This window comes from Anoplophora glabripennis, unplaced genomic scaffold (genome assembly GCF_000390285.2).
Source record: "Anoplophora glabripennis isolate ALB-LARVAE unplaced genomic scaffold, Agla_2.0 scaffold71, whole genome shotgun sequence".
Lineage (NCBI taxonomy): Eukaryota > Metazoa > Arthropoda > Insecta > Coleoptera > Cerambycidae > Anoplophora > Anoplophora glabripennis.
The window spans coordinates 1177688-1200144 of NW_019416239.1; the positions used below are offsets into that span (position 1 = coordinate 1177688).

General features: G+C 33.0%; 1 protein-coding gene across 1 annotated transcript in view; it reads right to left on the reverse strand.

Annotated features, from left to right (window-relative positions):
• Positions 1 to 5526: 5526 nt before the first annotated feature.
• LOC108917625 (tripartite motif-containing protein 45) overlaps positions 5527 to 22457 on the reverse strand; it is a 39706-nt gene continuing 22775 nt past the window's right edge. Inside the window, exons 5-8 of the mRNA XM_018724334.2 lie at positions 20889 to 21167; positions 16410 to 16731; positions 10354 to 10601; positions 5527 to 5802 (exon numbers count right to left, since the gene is read on the reverse strand). Of these exons, the coding sequence (XP_018579850.1) occupies positions 5551 to 5802; positions 10354 to 10601; positions 16410 to 16731; positions 20889 to 21167 (1101 nt within the window). The 3' untranslated portion in view covers positions 5527 to 5550. The remainder of the gene's footprint in view (positions 5803 to 10353; positions 10602 to 16409; positions 16732 to 20888; positions 21168 to 22457) is intronic.

Here is a 22457-nt window from a genome sequence, read left to right on the forward strand (position 1 = left end):
AATGAGTGACAAGCNGCCTCCTCTCCCCCACAAGTCTCCGACTTATGGGCTAATTCTCGTAATTAGAATGAGGAGTAGAGATATTATTATTATAGTAATAATAATCATATTTAGTTCATTTTCCCTACTATGTACTTCATACAGAGTAGAATGAGTGACAAGCAATCGTTTCTAAAAAATATTTATAATTTATATAGCGTTCACGTACAGAATATTCTTTATTCTATCTGGACTTAATTATTTGTAAAATATACTGCTAGAATATTATGAAACCACAAAATTAATAAATTAGGAACATATAAGCACACGTCAGGCACCACTAATATGTCACTAACATAGTACTCGTTTGTGAGGGCGATTTCAGTACGATATAAGTGACTCATTGAAGTAGAATTGTTTATAATACGATTAGGGTGACTTTAGTATAAGATAAGTGTGGACGAATGGAACTTTAGTGAGATCTATGAATTTCTCAATGATTATTTTGCATAATATTCTAGAAAACAAAAAATTGTACAGGGCAGATCTCTTTAAAATAACATGTGTTTGCCTTATAAACATTGGTCTGGAACAGCCCCGTTTTGGAGATACGGGGTGTTGAAAAAAATGTATTTTTTGTTTTTATCTCCGGAATATATTAACCGATCTCAATCAAATTTGGTGCAGACAATGTAAAACGCGTAAGGATCTCTACATGACAGATGGTGTGGAAACGAGTGTAAAAAATGTTGTTGATGTGCTTACAAATTCCACTTACTTTTAAGCATAAACAAATATAGTAATATTATGGTTAGAAATGTCTGCACAAGGGGATTGTATAGGTATGAATAAATTGAAAACGGCGAATCTTAGGAAAAAAATTCAAGTTACCTTTTTTACGTATTTTGTGCATTAGAAATAAAATGCAGTGGTGTAGGTTTTTTTTTTAAAAAAAAGCAGATGATCCCTGACCAGTTGTACACCACTGGCTTTACCTTTAGAGCTCATGGGAATGCAAGGCCTACTATCATAGATTATCTGTACCAAATTTTATTGAGATCGATTAATATATTCCTGATATAAACAAAAAATCAATTTTTTTAACAAATTTAACATCCTGTATCTCTAAAACGGAGCCGTTCCAGACCTATGTTTATAAAGCAAACACATATTATTTTAAAGAGATTTGTCTGTCCTCGAAGTTTCCTGCATAAAATTCGGGCCTCCCTGTATACATTTTATTTTTCATTTTACGAGGAAAAGGTATTCTTGATTAAAATTTTTGCTTGTCTTTGAAATGGAGTTGGCACCTGTTGATCGGAAAACCTTTAACCACCATACCATCAGATCATTCATTTTCCAATGTTAAGAAAAATCGACTATCCAGCTTGCAGCAGCTATTGCAACACTTTTGGTCAAGGTGGAGTAAAGAGTATGTTTCACAATTACAACAGCGTGTTAAATAGAAAGAAAATGCACAACAATTAATCAGACCTGATCCTTTGGTATTGGTAAAAAAAGACGAGCTTCCACCACTCAAATGGAAATTAGGCAGAATTGTGAAAACTCATCCCGGGCAAGACGGCATCATAAGATCTGTGACCATTAAAACTGTTTCTGGTGAGATAAACCGACCCGTAATGAAAGTGTGTGTTCTACCTAATCAAATATTATTTATTCATATCGTAACCAGTAAAGAGTAATAGTTATTAAAATAAATATTATATGTAATTATCTAGTAATTCAGCATGGCTTTCTGCAGACCCTTTGAAACGGAAGATAACGAAATAACCCGGGAAAATCCCCAAATAGTAGAGCCGGTTTTTGTCGAAAGCGTCGAAACAAACTCGGAGTTTAAAAACAAAGATTTACACATACAAAGTAAACGAATTATTTTAAATACATATGACCTCCTCGTTGGTCCTTGCTGAGCAATAACATATTTCATTATAAAATAGGTTAACTTAAAACTAATTCAAAAAAATTTAAGTACTTTTAGTACTTCAATCTAAAAATTGGTAAAATAAATATTTCAAATATGTTATTGGCTAAATGAACAAATAAAAGGTAATAAATCTAATTTTTTTCTACTTAAATACTGTCTCATTAATATAACATTAGAAACGTTAGGTATGACACTTATTTAATAAGAAATCAAGAAATCTATACCAGGAATTTACAAATAGCTAAATTTTTCTGGACACCTATGGATTCCGTCAAATGTATGAGTTAATTGTTTTTATGCGGTTCCAACTGATATCGTAACGACTAATACGCAATACATACTATTTTTTCTGAAATCGCAAACAATATTAATTAATTAATATGAACTGGCAAATTTTTTATTAATGCATACTTAACGTTTTTTCAGTTAAATCCGTTTTAATCGACCCTCTGCTACTATTAATCAGAGATGAGGGATGGAAATCTTCAAACGATGCCGAAGGATATGTGGAGGAATACTGATTTGCCAACGATTTCAGAAAAAAACAATTTTGTTTACTGAATTATAATACGAGAATGAGCCAAATTTATGGAAAATTTATGTTAAGGGCNGGGCTTCCACCACTCAAATGGAAATTAGGCAGAATTGTGAAAACTCATCCCGGGCAAGACGGCATTATAAGATCTGTGACCATTAAAACTGTTTCTGGTGAGATAAACCGACCCGTAGTGAAAGTGTGTATTCTACCTAATCAAATATTATTTATTCATATCGTAACCAGTAAAGGGTAATAGTTATTAAAATAAATATTATATGTAATTATCTAGTAATTCAGCATGGAAACCCTTTGAAACGGAAGATAACGAAATAACCCGGGAAAATCCCCAAATAGTAGTGCCGGTTTTTGTCGAAAGCGTCGAAACAAACTCTGAGTTTAAAAACAAAGATTTACACGTACAAAGTCAACGCATTATTTTAAATACATATGACCTTCTCGTTGGTCCTTGTTGAGCAATAACATATTTCATTATAAAATGGGTTAACTTAAAACTAATTCAAAAAAATGTAAGTACTTTTAGTACTTCAATCTAAAATTGGTAAAATAAATATTTCAAATATGTAATTGGGTAAATGAACAAATAAAAGGTAATAAATCTAATTTTTTTCTACTTAAATACTGTCTCATTAATATAATATTATAAACGTTAGGTATGACACTTATTTAATAAGAAATCTATCCCAGGAATTTACAAATAGCTAAATTTTTCTGGACACCTATGGATTCCGTCAAATTTATGAGTTAATTGTTTTTATGCGGTTCCAACTGATATCGTAACGACTAATACACATACTATTTTTTCTGAAATCGCAAACAATATTAATTAATTAATATGAACTATCAAATTTTTATTAATGCGTACTCAACGTTTTTTCAGTTAAATCCGTTTTAATCGACCCTCTGCTGCTATTAACCAGAGATGCGGGATGGAAATCCTCAAACGATGCCGAAGGATATGTGGAGGAATACTCATTTGCCAACGATTTCAGAAAAAAAACAATTTTGTTTACTGAATTATAATACGAGAATGANTTCAAAACATAATCGTAGATAACGGGGTTACATTTACGAGTGTAGGTTACTATTTTACATTTATTTGCATTTAAATTCAGACTATTATAATTACACCAAATTTCTAGAAATGTCTGCACAAGGGGATTGTATTGGTATGAATAACTTGAAAACGGCGAATCTTAGGAAAAAAATTCAAGTTACCGTTTTTACGTATTTTGTGCATTAGAATATTAATCCATTACGATAACTTGTAAAAAATGCAGTGGTGTAGGTTTTGTTTATAAAAAAGCAGGTGACCCCTGACCAGTTGTACACCACTGGCTTTACCTTTAGAGCTCATGGGAATGCAAGGCCTACTATCATAGATTATCTGTACCAAATTTTATTGAGATCGATTAATATATTCCTGATATAAACAAAAAATCAATTTTTTTAACAAATTTAACATCCTGTATCNACAATTTTGTTTACTGAATTATAATACGAGAATGAGCCAAATTTATGGAAAATTTATGTTAAGGGCTATGTTAATCAGAACTTCTTTAAGTTATAATTTTGTCATTACGTTTTACATTTCTCGTAAAATTACCATCCGTATCTCTATTTTTTTACATAAGAATATTGATGTCTTTCTCATTACAGCAGTTTAGTAGGTAATTAGGAATTCCGATTTTAAACCTGTACCAGCTGCGGTAACTTTCCAAACAAGTATTTGTCAAATATAAACTAATGCAGCATAGTGCCAATGATCGAGAATGCCGACAGATATTTGTCACACGTAAACAAATGCCGTATTCTGTGGATGGTGGATTCTGTGGATACATTCGAGAGCTCATCTTTTCAAATTTTAATAAAACTATACAAACAGCACTTCAAAAAATATATAAAAAAATAGCAAGTTTACACAAGTGGTAACACGCGGACAATTATACTTCCTATGTACGATTAGCCCAATAGATTTTGAATAATCTGCAAATATTTGACACATTATCAGCTTGATTTCCGGGCACGGAGTGTCTTGGAGAAAACGAAGTGCTTGGCACTAGTAATTTTCCGGCAATGTGTCTCTTATCGGCTATTGATTCTTCAATGTATCCTTCTGCTACCCCTGAAGATCGCCACCCACCGTGACACTTTAAGGACAATATATCACCCTCATTTTCAGCCAATATGGTAGCTGATGTTCTGCGAAGGGCATGACCGGTGTAATTCTCATAATTTTGGAGTTTCAAGAACTTTGCGATCACTTTAGACATATTGCTAATTGTGCTGTGCCCCATATTTTGCCGTGTTGGCACCCCATTTCGGAAGCCAATAAATAATTGTAAATCTGGTGTGGGCCTTTTCCCCAAGTACTTTTTTACCACCTCAATCCACAGGGGTTTCATCACGACAAATTTTCTGGCTGAACCATTCTTACTGGTAGGTATTTTTATTATAATTATATCGCTTCGAACATCCACATCATTTTCATCATCTTTAAACGTCAATATTTTCTTTTAATTTTAGGGTTGCCTTTAACATTGAAAAATACACCATAGATTGGATGCCTTTTTATTATCCTCGTACTCTTTAAAGTATGCTAGTAGGACATTTTCTGAGGTATTGACGACGTTTTTTGTAAGACACCAATCTTTAAAAACTGTGTATGCTTTTATGTAAAAATGTTTGGACTTTTCTGGCAGGAGTTGGTTATCAACATTCTCCGCGCTGCAGTCGAAGTTATGTGAACGAAGCATATGCCCGCACTAGCTCTATCTCTCCCGCACACGTCTGTGCGATTGCCGTTTATATATGCAAAATGACAGTTGGGCGAGTCCAGTAGTTTATAAGGTCTATGGTGGAATCCAACCCACAAAATTTCATATGTTCATAGGAATTTGAAGTACGTTTATCAGTTTTGCAATGCAAATGATATTTTGCATTTACATCAACGTTGATTGTCATATTGGTTTATTATTACTAAACATCTGAAAATATCCCCTAGAATACCTGTTAAATACACACAGTGATATAGATCTGTTTATTAAGTAATAAAAATAAATACATTCAATTACAATGTAAATTGATACTGTGAATTGGATCTAACACATTCCGAATGTTCCAATATGTTCCCGCAACAGGACCAATGCCTCCTTCCGGGATGTCCTTCGTGTCCGTGCCCGCATCCTTTGTATCCACCAGGCATTTTCCCCTCGCAGCCACAGGTAGCTTCCTTACTACCCCCGCTGGAACAGAAGCAGCAGCAATGGAAGGTACCGTGATGGGGTTTTATGGTTCGGACGTTTATTGGGAATGGGCTACCCTGAAAAAAAATACGGAATCAGTGAAATGTAGTTGTTTCTCTCAAATAAAAATGGGAAAATGTCCTTAAACTATAAATTCAGGTTTGGTTTACACTCAATATAGCAGTTATATTATGTTTTTTATTAATATGTCTTGATCGCACCCTCACTCTTATAATATTTTCGCATTCTTTCAAGTATTCAAGGTTTAGACTTCCATCAGTCATTATTTCCGCAAGATAACATATTGCTTGTGATAATTGGTAAGTGACCGTAAATAATATTTTGGGATCATTTTCAGTGAATTCTGGAAAATCCATCAAACTTATTGAAGATAATGAGTAGCTGTACTTAAGGGTATTCAAAGACGTGTGTAATTGTGCAAATGGAAATAGAACCGGGGGCTGTTGTTCCCATACAGCGGCAGTTATTTACTATTTGTCACATGCAAATCCAAAATCTTAAGACCAGTTGAAATATTGACCTCCATAATTATGAAACATGTGTAACTACAACTATTGAAGAACAAAGTATGCCATTTAACACTCCCGCTGCCAATATCTCCGAAATGGAGAAATTTATTTTAGTTCCAGAAACTGGGGTTGTTAGATCCCTCGAATAGCTTTAAATTGCAGTTAGAATTGCTATAGTCTGTTTGGAAATGAAAGAGAGTAATAAAACCCCGAGATAAGAACCGGCCATGGGCGTGGTAATATTTCGTTTCAGGTAATTATCGGGTAACACTAATGCTAACAAAAATGACAGGGATTGGAAAATCGACTATCTACAGACTTTTAAAGGAAACAAAAAATGAACAAGATACTGTAAATCCCCCAAAATCATCTACAGGGAGGTCAAAAGTCGTTATAGATGATTTCTTCAAAAATGTCATTCGCAGAAAAGTACACTCATTTTATTTTAAAAAAGAAATACCAACGCTAAACAAAATTTTAAGTGAACTTTCAGAGGACAACGATTTGCCAAAAATCAGTAGAAGCAAATTATGGGCCGTCTTACGAGAGTTGAATTTTTGCTGGGAAAAGCAGAACAGGAAGTCAGTTCTTATCGATAAAGATGAAATTATTTGTTGGCGAAGATCCTACTTAAGATCAATTAGAAAATTCCGTGACGAAGGGAGGAATATTTATTATCTAGACGAAACTTGGGTCAACGAGGGATATACTGTAACAAAAGTATGGCAAGATAAAAATGTAAAAAGTTTTCGACAAGCATTTTTGGATGGACTTTCAACAGGGTTCAAGGCACCTTCAGGTAAAGGGCGAAGATTAATAGTGACACATATAGGTAGTGCCAGTGGTTTTGTAGATGGCGGTTTACTTTTATTTGAATCTAAAAATACAGGTGACTATCACGAAGACATGAACGCAGATGTTTTCGAAGAGTATTTTACACAGATGTTGGATCTTATTCCTCCGGGGTCTGTAATTGTCATGGATAATGCCAGTTACCATTCACGGCAGACCGAGCGGACGCCTACGACTGCTTGGAGGAAAGCCGATATAATTCAATGGTTATCCGGAAAAAACATTTCTTTTGAAACAAATATGGTGAAAAAGGAACTTTTGACACTTGTCAATCTTAATAAAGATCAGAAAAAATATGTTATCGATGAAATGGCAACAAATCGCCAAATAACGGTACTACGGTTACCACCTTATCACTGTGAACTTAACCCAATCGAATTAGTCTGGGCGCAGGTAAAAGGAGATGTAGCGCGAAATAATACGACGTTTAAATTAAGTGACGTGAAAATTTTGTTAAAAAATTCCTTGGAACGAGTAACTGCAGATAACTGGCAAAGATGTATACATCATGTACAAAAAGAAGAGGAGAAAATGTGGGAACTCGATAATTTAATTGACGTTACTGTGGAACCTATCGTTATCAATCTAGGAGACGAAGATAATTCATCAGAATATTCAGAGGATGAATTTTAATATACCTACTTTTTTATTTTCTTTATTGTACATTTATACAACACTACATTTACTCACCATAATTTGAATTTTCAAAATACATATATTTTTGTGTGGAATAAAAGTCTATTCATTAAATTTAAATAAATATTTTGATAATAATATTGAATAATTTTATTTGAATTACTAAAAACCCTCTTAACCCGGTTATGATGCTTAAAGTAGCCTCATGTTTTGAAATGCTGTTTTTATATTGTTTACTTATAAGAGAAATGGACCGAGAAATTGAAGCGGCATAGACAAAGACGGATTGTCGGGGATTAAATTTTAGCTACCTGCTACAATTTAGTACAGTCCGATCGCACAAAGTTTTTTTAAAAGTACACCTCATCCTATACCAATAATACATAATATAAAAATATTGAATATAAGCACCAGTACTACATTTATTTACGATTTGCATACATAATGAGCTTTTATTACTCTCTTTCATTTCTAAACAGACTATAGTTCAAATCTTTCTGTATAGATGGTGTTGCGGTACTAAAATTTTTTAAATTCCTTGAACGTGGAAATGCGGAACGTGGAAATGAAAATGATTGATCAACTACAGAAAAAGTAACAGAAAATATTTAAAATAATAAAGGATATGTAGATGTAGTTACTGAAGTAAGTTAAAACAAAGATAAATGTTCAAAATTACGTCCTTCGGCATTAATACACAAAGTTAGTATTCTCGTTAGTTCGATATTACATGCTTTTAATAAAATGTATCGATCTAAAGCCGCCGTAAATGCATAAATTGTATTATAAAAATCCATCATGTCTTCTATAAGGTCTTGATATACCTACATTGTTTTGAAATGACCTTGTAGGAAAAAATCCAATGGGGTCAAATCTAGTGAACGAGCCGGCCACCTTATAACTCCGTTAGTACCTAACCACCTTCCCGGAAACCTCTAATTTATTAGTGGTATTGGTGAGGTATAAAATAATAGATTTTCCTGTTACATCATATATATATAGGTATATATTGAAATGATACGGTTAATCTTGACGATTAAGTTGGAGTTTTTTTTTGGTATATATATATTGAAGTCAACATGTCTCGAAAACAAGTAAATATTGGGAAAAACATATATTACAAAAATTACTCAAAATTTAACGATCTTTCAGATGGACTGCATTTCCACCTTCCAGTAATCAATTGTTTTTGTATCTCTTTACCATTTATACAGAAAGATTTAAACTACTAAATTATATTTTAACAATAATTCTGTTTATAAATACTTTTTTGTACTTCTAAAACAGATTAAGGATCTTTTGGGATCCTTTCAATTTCTGCCACTGAGTGAACTCATTTACCGATAGAAGAAAGATATTTTGCAACAATCGATTCATATCTTTAAAGGAACAAAAAAATTCATACATAGTTGCTAAAATCTTTCTTTTTCCAAATACTGTCAATTTAGTATCTCAAATCCCTTTTTTGAGCAGCAAACGGAATCTTTACTTTTTACTCGAAATCCGGCAATTTAAATTAACGAAAGACATTTGTTGTGTAAAGCGATAGATAATTCTAAAGTTTTCCTGAAAAGATCCATGTATGAGAAAAACATTTTCAAAAAGAGGCCATGTTACATCTCCCTGTATGACCCTATGGATAAAATGAGAAGGTGGATATGAGTTTTATGGCCTAACGCCCTTCTGTGTAATTTGAAGAACTATTTCAAATGTAAGACCTTAACAGTAACACTAACTTACATTCAAAGAAATATTTTGTAGCTTTGTTTTTTGTTTAATTAACCTTTAACCAATATGAACACATAAAAAACAACTACTACAAAAAGGTCTCTTTGTTCCATCATTCCCTCGTGATTGTTTCATCAGGTAGTTATACATTATAGATAAAACGTCATTTTTTTCTAAAAATTCAATGTTTATGTATTCCTTAGTTTGACATAATTTTATAAGATTATTTAGAAAAAATTTCGTTGAATTTGATTACATCAGCTAAATACCATTAAAAAAGAATAAAGATTCATATACAAGGTGTTCCATTTGAAAAATTTTAGAAAATCAAGTTTGAACTTTCTTAAAATGATCGTATTGTAAAAAATGGCCAGTATAAAATTTCAATATTAGCTAATATAGGAATCTTTGCCTAACATTTGCCTATAACTCAAATATCTTTGCTCCAAGTGTTAGTAGTTGAAAGTTAATACAATTTCTTCGAGGTCATGTTTTTCCAAAATTCGAAGAATTTTCTACATAACTTGGCAACCCCGTTCTAAAATGTGAAACTGTTTATATTGCCATATATAGAATTTTCTTACAAATCCATATGTTTAAAAATATATAGGGCGTTCCATTTAAAAAATGTAATATTTGGCGTGTCCCGTTTTTACTCATCGCCCTGTATGTTTCAAATTAATTTTGTCCTTAAGGTTTTTTGATTCTGTACAACTTTTATATAAACCTTTTTCTGTATTATGAATAGCAAAGGAGTTATTTTTCGTTCTCACACTAATGGCCCACCCTGTATATTCATATTCTTTCAGTAAATGTTTACATTTTGGTGGTATCGTACATATTCCAAAAATGTACAAAAATTATGCCATCCATCAAACTCACGTTAATGGGCTGGCCTTTAACGCAGACATTTAGAACTAATTTCCCCGCAACATCTGGAACAAATGTGATTCCGTAAGTCCCGTCTCTTCTGTCTTGCACGTTAACTACCAGCGGTTTTGACACGCCAGCATCCCGGTGACGAATTTCCGCTGCCACAAGCTCTCCACCTCGCTCGATGGAGGTGTCGTTGTGGTCCCTAGTCTCCAGCAGCACCTCAACCTTTCTACCCACTCGTAAATTTTGTAAACCTAGAAAAATTATACCTGATAAATATAAAACAAATACAGGTTGTTTACAAACTTGGACAGGAATTTAGATGGTAGATAGAATACATTAATAATATTCATTTTCTATAATCAAAATAATCAAAATATGCAAAGCGGCACTTAAAATCAATAATAATAAAAATTGTTAAAACTTATTGAGAACCTCTGGGAACGTCCCCCATTTACATCTACATAAAAAGATGCGAATATTTGTAGCTGTAAATGGCGTGTCATCCACTTCCTTGTTCTTTTTTTTTGTATTTGTAATTCACTTTTAAGTAATCATCAGCTCTACTTTAGTTTTCATTACAGAAAGACATTACAACAACTTTTATTGTGAAAATTATTAGTGGATAAATGGCCAAACTCAATTATTCTTTAGATTCTTATCTTAACTATGTTCTTTTTTTTGTGAAGAGACAGTTTGCTGGTGGTGTGCGTATTAATATGTCCGCATAAAAGTATTAAAATTAATTAAATCAGCACACTAAAATAGCCCGTCAGTAAAATGATTAATAAGCATGGAAATAACGTGTGGAAACGTTGATGAAAACTGCTATTTAACTGCACATGTTATGCCGAACGACTTCCAGATAGACATGCATAAATTGAGGCAGAGCTGTCGGTAGAGTCAGCGGTCCCAAAAATGTTATCATCGTATAAATCCCCTGTATAATTTTAATTATAGATGTGAAAGGGCATTATTTATGACATTTTTTAATGTTGGAAAATTTGATGATTGGATTATCTATTTGCAATCAAAGTAATTCAACATTTTTCCCGCAAATATAGAAAAAAATAATTTAAATGTCACGGACTCGGTTTTCGAGTAAAGTTGAATGGAAAAACAACTTTTTACGAAAATAAAATATTTTCATAAACAAGAAACTACAGGGCATAATAAAATGACTTGTACCTCTTAAAGAATTGAAGATATCGAGATGTTCTCTCCATTCAAATTTTCTCGAAAATATAGTTCGTCTTTCTATATTTTCAGGAAATAATTAAACATGGCAAACCCAGTACCTATTTTAACAATTAGATCATATGTTTTTGATAATTCGTATCTCATTAATTAATTGGACTAAATACTTTACCACAGCTTAATAATAAGCTGTGACTTTACTATTCTCGGATTTTTTTTAGTAGAAACATACTATCTCATACCTATTCATAAACTTACTACAAATACAAATACAATTAAGTCTCTTTAAGAAAACAGGAGAATAGAATTCGCACTTGTAGAGTAAAGGTATAGTAGGTAGAGCGAAGTTAACGTAGCATCGTTTTTTTTGTATAGTCCACGAATTGTACATACATTAAAACTTAAAATAAAATAGAAAATATCTTCCATTGATTCTGTTGAAATTGTCGTTGCCAAAACGTACAGTAAAAACAAGAGAGAGAGGAAGGATGAGCTTAAAACGTTACAGACTTCGGGAAGTGAAATATAAATCTTGTCTAATACTCCTAAATTTATACCAGCCACTATGAAAATGTCAATTTCATCATATTTTCTATTAATACCAAAGCTTTTAATGCTATCTTATTATCTTATTTATGTACGGACAAAGAAACAAAATGATACATGTTTATGTCTTACTGGAATACTGCTGTTTATAGCAAACTTGTTACTTTCTCCTATTCTACAAGGTGTTTACTAAACAATGGGCCATAGTTTAAGTCAGATTTTTTGGGTCGATATTTTTGGAAAATTATTAGTTATTTTAAAACAGTATTCGACTTGCTTTCAAAAAAGTATCCTTGTTGCATGTTGCTGAAATGAACTGTTTTAGAGAAAATAACATTTAAAGTTATTGCTGCAAATGTATGGAATACTCTACAATTTCTCAATTTAAAACTATTAATCTAGTAGATAGCTGTCCTTATAGTATCAAATCTAGTGGAAGTTTTACATAAAGGCATTAGTGAAATGACCGATATGATATCAGTTCATGTCCAACAAGGTTTTAGTGCATGCGCTGTGGCAAGAAGTTACACAGATATATCGTAAAAAAGTGAAAAACAAAACCACCTTCTCGGGACTATAATTTCTTAAGGAAGCAATATGGTACTTTATTTAAATCACCTTGTTTTCATCCAAGGAAGCTAACCTTAAAGTATGGCCCATTCTTTAGTAAACATCCTGTATGACTGAAAATACATTGACTAATTCTTTCAATTATAGATATTTTCCAATAATAAAAGCATTGGTATTAAAAATGTCCTATGAACATTATGAGTGAGTCTTAAATAGCATAGTTTTCAAGATATAGGATAGGATTCTAAAATTTTTGACAAATATCAATATGCAAATATCTCAAGAGCTGTTTGACGGAAAATAATGAAGCTTATGGTTATATTTGTATACAGTTATATCAACCAGCAGGGGACTATTTGGAGACATTGTTCCAGAACGGATGGTGACCTCTGTGTAGGTGTTTATTATAAATCCCAATAACAAAAGAAATATATAAAAGATATCTAAATAATAAATTTTATATGCGCCACACAACAGTTATAGATCATTTCTACAATCTCCTGAAAGAAAAAAATGAAACTTTATCCGAATAAATTTTTAACTTTTCATTTTATATGACTTGATCCAATAACATATACTGATTTTGAAGAAAAGCTTAAGAAATATAGAGGTAGACTATTGAATATTTACTGTCTCTAAGTAAATCTTCAAATGAATTTGGACAAAAAAGTAATGTTCTTCAATATGTTAATTGATACAATTTTCTCAACTTAGGATGTACAGTTTGACTTTCCTACTTAAAAATGCTTAAGAATCAAGCTCTGAATTAAAAATGTAATATTGTTGAAATAGCTGATATTTAACAGCATCAATGCAAGCATCTTGCTTGATTTGGATACTATTCGAAAGTTCCATGAAAAATTTAAATATATTGCATAGATCTGTTTTGAGGTGGATGGGAGAGAGGGCAAGCAATTTTTTTCTGGATTATCTTCACTACAACTCACATAATAAAAGTGTAGATCCCTAGATCTGGACGATGTCCGGAACATTTTCAAAATTGCAAAAATCTTAAAAATCCCTATTTTATCTGAGTTTTTTACTTACATCTTGGAACCTATGCATTATGGAAGAACATTGAAGAGGAAAAAAGTTTTAGAATTGAATTTTGCACAATATACTGTAAGTTAAAAATGTTTAAATTTATTGCCGAAAATTTTTAAAGTTATCGGCAACATGGATAAATCAACGGAAAAGCTGTCGCTCGCACGCACGAAAAGTTACTCAAAACACGAAAACTGTTTAAATTTTAATTGTTTAAAAATAAAAAAAAGAGTATTAACTTTAAAAATTTATTGCGGCCGTCCTAGTCAACCGATTTCAATTTTTAAAAAACCATTTGAATGGTTGGCCTGTACAAAATTTTGAAAATTCGAAAATTATTTAAACTATCGATTTTAAAGAAATTATCCAAAAAACTTGATATTTTTACCTTTTTTTCATCAATTATTGCTATTTTGCAGCATCGGTAATAAATTTAAACATTTTTAACTTGCAGTATATTGGGCAAAATTCAATTCTAAAACTGTTTTTCTCTTCAATATTCTTCTAAAATGCATAAGTTCCAAGATATAAGTAAAAAACTCAGATAAAATAGGTATTTTTTAAGTTTTTTAAACATTTTTGTAATTTTGAAAATGTTCCGGACCTCGCCCAGATCTAGGGATCTACACTTTTATTATGTGAGTTGTACTAAAGGTATTGCAGCAAAAATTAGCTTGCCCCTCTTACATCCAAGAAGAGGGATAGTAAAAGAATTCCAGTGCACATCATTAAAATTTGATAATATACATTAGACAAAAAAAAACAAATTCAAGGTATGTGAACCCACAGTTACAAATTCCTTGACGTTATGCAGATGTATTTATAGAGGTTGATTTTAAGAATAGGTCCTTCGTCCACTGATTGCAAACTCGTATAAATAAAGCGTTGTTACGACCAGTACTGCCTTGTAAAATAATAATTAGCACGTTTATAAATCACCGTTCACCACCCAGAACAAAAACGCGTCTACGAGATCGTGTTTATTTTCAGAAAACACGCAGGGGCGTGTTTTGTGACGGACGATTTGGCTGGAGCTTGAAATTTATGCATCTCTGTACCAGAACGTTGTAACGCTCGGTCTCTGGAGATTTAGAGCTATCAAATATTCCTCCCATGATTGTCTGGGCATGCGACAAAAAATCGTGAGATAGATGGTCCTTTATGTGAAACTAATTTTGTTTTTTTTACCGCTCTGGAAACGTTCTCCTTGTTTTGCTTGTGTCAGGATGATGAACGGAACTCCCGAAAACTATTTAAACATAAATAACACGAGGGCAGGAATTTAGTTTTTTCCAAGAATAGAGAAAGAAAATCCGGGAATTGAAATTTCCACCCTAAAGATATTATAGATTCAAAAAATTTTGGCAGCATCTTGCTGATATAGATTAAAATCTAAAAAAGAGTCAACTTATAATCGAATAAAAAACGATCCACACAGGTGTCTCAAAGTTAGCTTGGTTATTCTCTACATTTAACGAGTATACTGGGTCAATTATTTGTATATGGCAAAAATAAAATAGGCGGATATCCATGTCTAGAAATAGGTATATTTATTTAATGCATATATTTACTTAGAAATAAAATGTCCAATGAAACAAAGTCCCTGTTACAGGGTAAGATGAAAAGCGAAAAAGTAACGTTAAATATAAAAACATAATTACTCCAAGATGAAATAAAAATTAAAATACAAAAACGAGATGTAGAAGAACATAAGTATAAAACAGTAATAAGCAAGTAAAATAAGTATAATTCTCCTGCAACAGACTATTTTAACAAAAACAACAACACGAGGAGTAACGGCATATCTAATGAAAAATATAGTCTTCAAGTATATCACTTACAAATGCTGCAAATAATTTTTATTAGTCGCAGCATTTGTGAGTTGCAAATTAGAATATGCATCGTTTGTTTCGAGTTCCATTTAAAATTTTTACAATATTCAGTTAGAGAAAGTGCAACGCATTTACCTGAAGACTGTATTTGTCATTAGTTATGGTATGTCTTTACGTTCCGTAAGTATTTAGAATTAAACCAAGGTTTATAAAAGCGGAATTGGTTGTAAAACGAATATATCAACGATAATTTAGCATCATCACAAGGTCAGTAAATTGTGTAATGCTATTTGAAAAATATTCAGCAATTTTATAATCAAAATCTAGAATAGCTACACTACTCAGAGGTAGAATACCTACTGTAGGAACAGCAACTATAAGATTATCTTGTAATCTAGTATCTAGTGCAATCAACAGATAATTTAACTTCCAAAAGCAACTTAAGGTCATTCGAATAGAGTAACTGGCATTCAGTTAAGATCATTAATAAAAATAACAAACAACCGTGACTTCCGAACTGATCCTTGGGGAACCCTTGAATGTAAATTAATATCTGTTAGTGAAATGAAACTTACCATATATCATATTTCAATTTCATTATTAATAAATTGTGATCAAGCCGATATGCTTTAAAAAAAATAGGTATATACAACATCAATCTAATTTCGTATTCAAAGCTTCAGCAAAAAAAATTGAGTTTTTCTTCAAGATTTTAGGTAATGTAATTACCATTCATAAATCCGTGTTGGTATGAAGATGAAATGTACATAAATGCAAACGAAGATTCAACTTTTGAAGAAAGTTATCACAGTAGCATTATTTTACCATTCGGTTAATAACTTTTTAGAATAGATTTCAGTATTTCATACTCACCATCTGCGTTTAACTGGCAATGTTCCGGAGAAACCGTCTGCGTAGTAAGAACTCCGTAAAGTGTATAAAAATCATTCGGACATTTAACTGTTTCCTCTGGCAGAAACTGTAAAGTCCCGGAACAATGCAGTTCCTTTGTTTTCTCAAAATTATCACAATTCTCGATCTTTGTCATCACTGGGTTGATAAAACTTAAAACTTCTACGTCAGTTCCATCATTGAGCAAGTCGTCTAAGAAATACGCTATGTCCCTGGCGTCTCTGATTCTCTTTTGTAGTTTCATTTTTTCTCGGCAGATTCTCTGTAGTTTTTCCTCTCTAACCTAAAAATGTGATTATCAAATTCCTCCATTTTCGTAGTTTTTTATGGAGTATTTGCAATTTACAAAATGTCGTTTAAAAACTTGGCTCACTTAGAAACTTTTCTGTCTTTTGAAATTTTTAATTAAAATATTCTATTTTTTAATACAAAAATGCTTTACAAAATATAAATATTAAAAATTGCTACTCTTTTCTAAATAATGGTTCATCAAGGGCCTGGGGAAACAACACATTTCTGTCAAGAGTTATCACTGTGCGTCTCTCAAGTCATTTACCCCAACAAATGTTTTTGAGTACCACTTACGGGCTTTAAAATGGTAAAATACAAAAATAGGTGCCTCTATGAAGAACATTATCCAGATTGCGTTACTCCGCATCATACGACGTTTAGTCGTTTACATCAGCGTCTTAGTAGAACCGGGAGTTTTATCAAACGTCCTTATTCCCGAAATTAAAGAACAGGTGCTTAACAAAATCACCGATAGCCTTACAACAAACACTAGTGGAATTGCTCACAAATATTAGCCACATAACAGTTTGGAGAATTCTTAAAAATTATCTTTTGCACCACTGTCAGTGGCGCACCCAGGATTACATCCTGGGGGGGACACAATAATTTGTTTGTTGTGTATATTCTTGTGTTTTGACCATAAACGAGGGGGGGGGGTAATAACTGAACCAAACACAAAATAAGTATTACAATACTAAATCTAATCTCCTGGGTCCCTTCTCACTGAGAATAGCTAGTACTTCTTTCGGATCTACATGGACGGTGAATATTTAAATTGGCGAGACCATTTAACTTATTTTCACTCATTGATATTCTCAAATAGGATTTGAGCCGTCGTAGTGTTGAAAATGTCCTCTCTGCTGTAGCTGTGGATACTGGTATTGTTGAGAATATCTTTAGTAGTATGTATATATTTGGATAAAAATTCGCGTTGCATAAATGTATGCCATCGATTGCGCTCTTTGGAATGAGAGGAGGATATGATGACTCACTGCGAGAAGATTTAATAAATTTCTGGTATCACAAACGTAACTCAGCCTTCAAGATGTTTGTACTCAACTCTTGCACATCTTGGCGATAAAAGCAGACTAGTGTATGGAAGCTGTCTATTTGCTTTTGTGTAATAGATTTTCCACAAGGGAACGGCACCATAAAATTACTGAGTATCGTCTTGTGTTTTGAAAATCGATCATTTAGGTTCAATAGAAAATAATCTATCCATGGCAAAAATATTGATATCTGGTAATATTTGATGCAGCTTTCAGTGGCAAATTTTTTCCAAACTTTAGATAGGTATGTTCTGTTTTTAACTGAGATTACTAAATATGTTAATCAGCCGGTCTGGGGGGGCACGTACAACGGTGCCCCACCCCCCCTTGGTTGCGCCACTGACCACTATCATATTCAACTTGTAGAAGTACTTGTACCGATGATTTTCCGCGTACAGTGGTTCTGTGTCAATGAATGCCAGAAAGAATAGGGCATAATCCTCGATTTTTTTGCACAAATGCTCTTTATCGATGACGATGAGGCTAATTTATCTATAAATTTTCATAGCAATCACATATGAACTTGAGGCATTATTTTCTTGTCGTAAATTTGCCAACACTGCTTGCAAATGTCTCTGTTTTCTTAACACAACAAATATTGTTCACACACGGCATTGCTCCATTTCGGTCTGGTTCTCAGCAGTATTTGAATGTTGTATTTCCAAATCGTTGGATATGTAGAGGAAAAGCACAACCTTGGCTACCACGGTCCCCAGACTTAAACTCTGTCGATTCATTTCTCTGGGGCCGTCTTAAACAATTGGTTTATACGACTCCAATTAAAATTTTGCATGAATTACGGAATCATATCATCGCGTCTTGTGGCACAAGACATTCGACATACCCCAGTCAATACATCGGAGTATAGAAGCTTGTGATGAAGTTGAAGGTCGCCATTTCCAAGTTTTTGTAAATTTATTTAACATTTTTTGAATAAATGAAAAACGAAAAATTTTACTAAACAAATACAAGTGACAGAAAAATTATAAGCGAGGTAAATTTTTAAATGGATTTTTTTTGAATTGCAAATAGTTGCAGTAATTTACATATTTCTAGGTAATTTTGTAGAATTAAGTAAAAAAATATACAGGATGTTTCTAAAATAGGGTTCCAAACTTCTGCTGCGTTTATAACTCATTAAAATAAGCCAAAAAGTTCCTATTAAAATGTGCCCTAAAACGCACCCTTAGGAAGTTATATGCCCTTAAAATGGCTCAAACAAAACTGTTTTTTTTCTGTTATTGACAAAACGGTCGCAAATAAATAGAAAAAAATTTATGGGTCTTACATAACTTTTTACGTTAAATAACATGGGCTACTCCGTTTTTCGACATGCAAATCATATGCGTCCCATTTAGGTTGGTGAAGGGGGTTTTCGGCCCGTAATTTTTTTTATTTCAATTTTTTTACAATTTTCTCTACAGATTTATAAAATCTTAACAATTTTACGTAAAAAATATTATCTTTGTCCAAATCGATATTTCCAATGGTTTTCGAGTAAATTGAGTTTGAAAATTACTCTGCTCTTTAAGTTATTAGGCCAAAAATTACAAAAATCTGTTTACCATGGCAAATAAAAGACTGACGTTGCCACAACGCTTAACAATTTAAGTTATTGATAAACTGTCAATTGAGCTTTGCAGTGTTTAATTAGTAAAAGTGGTGAGTGGAAAATTTAAGTATACAACATTATTGCAACTCATAAAATGGAGTCATATTCAAACACGGAAATGGCAGATATGCACTTTATGTACGGCCGTGCGGCTGGAAATGCATCAGAAGCGAGGCGTCTGTATGCGGCAGCATACCCGAATAGAAGACTTCCTTCTCGACAGGTATTTCAGAGGATCCATCAACGTTTAAGAGAAAATGGTTCGTTCCAACCAAGAGTAAATGATCGTGGCAGAGACAGATTTGTAAGAACACCGGTGATGGAAGAAAATGTATTGAGAAAATAAGAGATGCAAAATTCGGAATCCGCCTCGATTTTCGCAAAAACCATTGGCAGAACTGCCGACGTGGTTCGTAGTCATTCGGATTTAAAGCTTGAACACGCTGGATATGAAAAGGATGAAGTAGTTGTTCGCAAAGAATTCGCCAAACTACGGAAAAACTTATGTTATGCATACGTGCGACACTTCTTACACTAACCCTTGGATTGTCCTGCACAGCTCTCAATACATTTTCTTCCATCACCGGTGTTCTTACAAATCTGTCTCTGCCACGATCATTTACTCTTGGTTGGAACGAACCATTTTCTCTTAAACGTTGATGGATCCTCTGAAATACCTGTCGAGAAGGAAGTCTTCTATTCGGGTATGCTGCCGCATACAGACGCCTCGCTTCTGATGCATTTCCAGCCGCACGGCCGTACATAAAGTGCATATCTGCCATTTCCGTGTTTGAATATGACTCCATTTTATGAGTTGCAATAATGTTGTATACTTAAATTTTCCACTCACCACTTTTACTAATTAAACACTGCAAAGCTCAATTGACAGTTTATCAATAACTTAAATTGTTAAGCGTTGTGGCAACGTCAGTCTTTTATTTGCCATGGTAAACAGATTTTTGTAATTTTTGGCCTAATAACTTAAAGAGCAGAGTAATTTTCAAACTCAATTTACTCGAAAACCATTGGAAATATCGATTTGGACAAAGATAATATTTTTTACGTAAAATTGTTAAGATTTTATAAATCTGTAGAGAAAATTGTAAAAAAATTGAAATAAAAAAAATTACGGGCCGAAAACCCCCTTCACCAACCTAAATGGGACGCATATGATTTGCATGTCGAAAAACGGAGTAGCCCGTGTTATTTAACTTAAAAAATTATGTAAGACCCATACATTTTTTTCTATTTATTTGCAACCGTTTTGTCAATAACAGAAAAAAAACAGTTTTGTTTGAGCCGTTTTAAGGGCATATAACTTCCTAAGGGTGCGTTTTAGGGCACATGTTAATAGACACTTTTTGGCTTATTTTAATGAGTTATAAACGCAGCAGAAACCCTATTTTAGAAACACCCTGTTTAAGTATTTTTTCGTGTAACAGAACGACATCAACTTGTAACAGAAAAATTATGCGTGAATGCATTAACCTGCTTTATCTGTTCCAGAAGACTGAGCTTATGGTCCTCCATCGACCTGATGTAGTCCTCGATGAACTTCTCCACCTCCGTCTGCACTTTGTTGCATTGCGCCTCGATCTTTTTCGACGTGACGTTGAGACGGCTCGCCGCGACGGCCGATTCCTCAACGACGCTTTTCGCCCTGTCGGCGGCTAATCTTAGTTTCGTTAGATGGGACCTCGCCGCGCGGGATATCGGTTCGCATGCGTGTCCCCTGTGGGAAGCGGAAATACAATCCCGACAGATAACCTGAAAGAAGCCAGGATGTTTACATAATAGCGCCTGTTCGAGACCGCCTACGGGGTGAAGGTAATTGAGTCTAGAGATTGGAAGGATTTGTCTAAGCGTGAGATGGGATTTGGTAGGAAAATATCGGGATTCCTTCAGGGCTACAGGGCTATTTTTAGTCTGAGATAAATAGCTTCGAGCGCATAACAATGAGTCAAAAGTCAAGTTTTAAGAAGTTATTCTTATCATCTAAATATAAGGAAAAATCAAAGATTACACACCTGGATGGTGTACATTTAGGCTATTGACTATGTACATTAGATAGGAACTACAACGTAACAGAAATTTTATTGTTTGATATGTTCAATTGACCCTAAAAAATGATAAAACCGCGGAGTGCTACCTTTTAAAGGGGTGCGTTTTTGAGATCGAATTAAAAAGGTGGTATTTTCAGTTTTTTGTGTTTTACTCGAAAACTATGCATTTTTTTCACTATAGTTGTCACAAGAAAAATTGTAGCAAATTGAATTTCCAATCGAAATGAGACCTTCTGAAGTCAAAAAAAATTAATTTTAACAAAAATATGCCCAAAAACGAGTAAAAAAACGAAAAAATACGTTTTTTTTTCTATTTGGTTTTTGGCCCACAACTTTTTTCTGAGAGGAGTTAGGTATAGGCATTGCTCCACAGAAAAAAAATTTAATGTTTTTTTCTTTAAAATAAGCCTTTATAGAAGTACCTACGACTAATAGAAACCGAGATACATTGGATCAAATTTGGTTACTTTTTGGATTTTAGGCCAATTTTTGCCCTTTTTGACGACTTTCGTCTAATAACTTTTTTCTGAGTTAATTCAGGTATATGTAATGCCATATTCAAATGAAAGCTGGTTTCAAGACCTTTAAAATGGTGCTTGGTAGAAGTTTGTATAATTAAAATCAACCGAGATATGCCAATTTAACCAATGATACTTTTTCTTATTTTTATAAATTTTTTATTACTTTCGGTATTATTTTGTCTAATAAATTTATTTTTGTGAATGTGAAAGTTAAAATAAGTTTCTAGGTGATTGGATATTATTATTTATTTATTTAAACAATCATATACAGGGTGTTAGTAAATAAGTGCGAGAAATTTCAGGGGGTGATTCTACATGAGAAAATAATGGCAGTTTGCTTATAAACGTATGTCCGCAAATGATTCGTTTTCCGAGATACGGGGTGTCAAAGTTTTTCTTAAAAACTGACGATTTAATTTATTGCTCTGAAACCGGTCGAGATGTGCAAATGAAATTTGGTGGGTTTTAAGAGG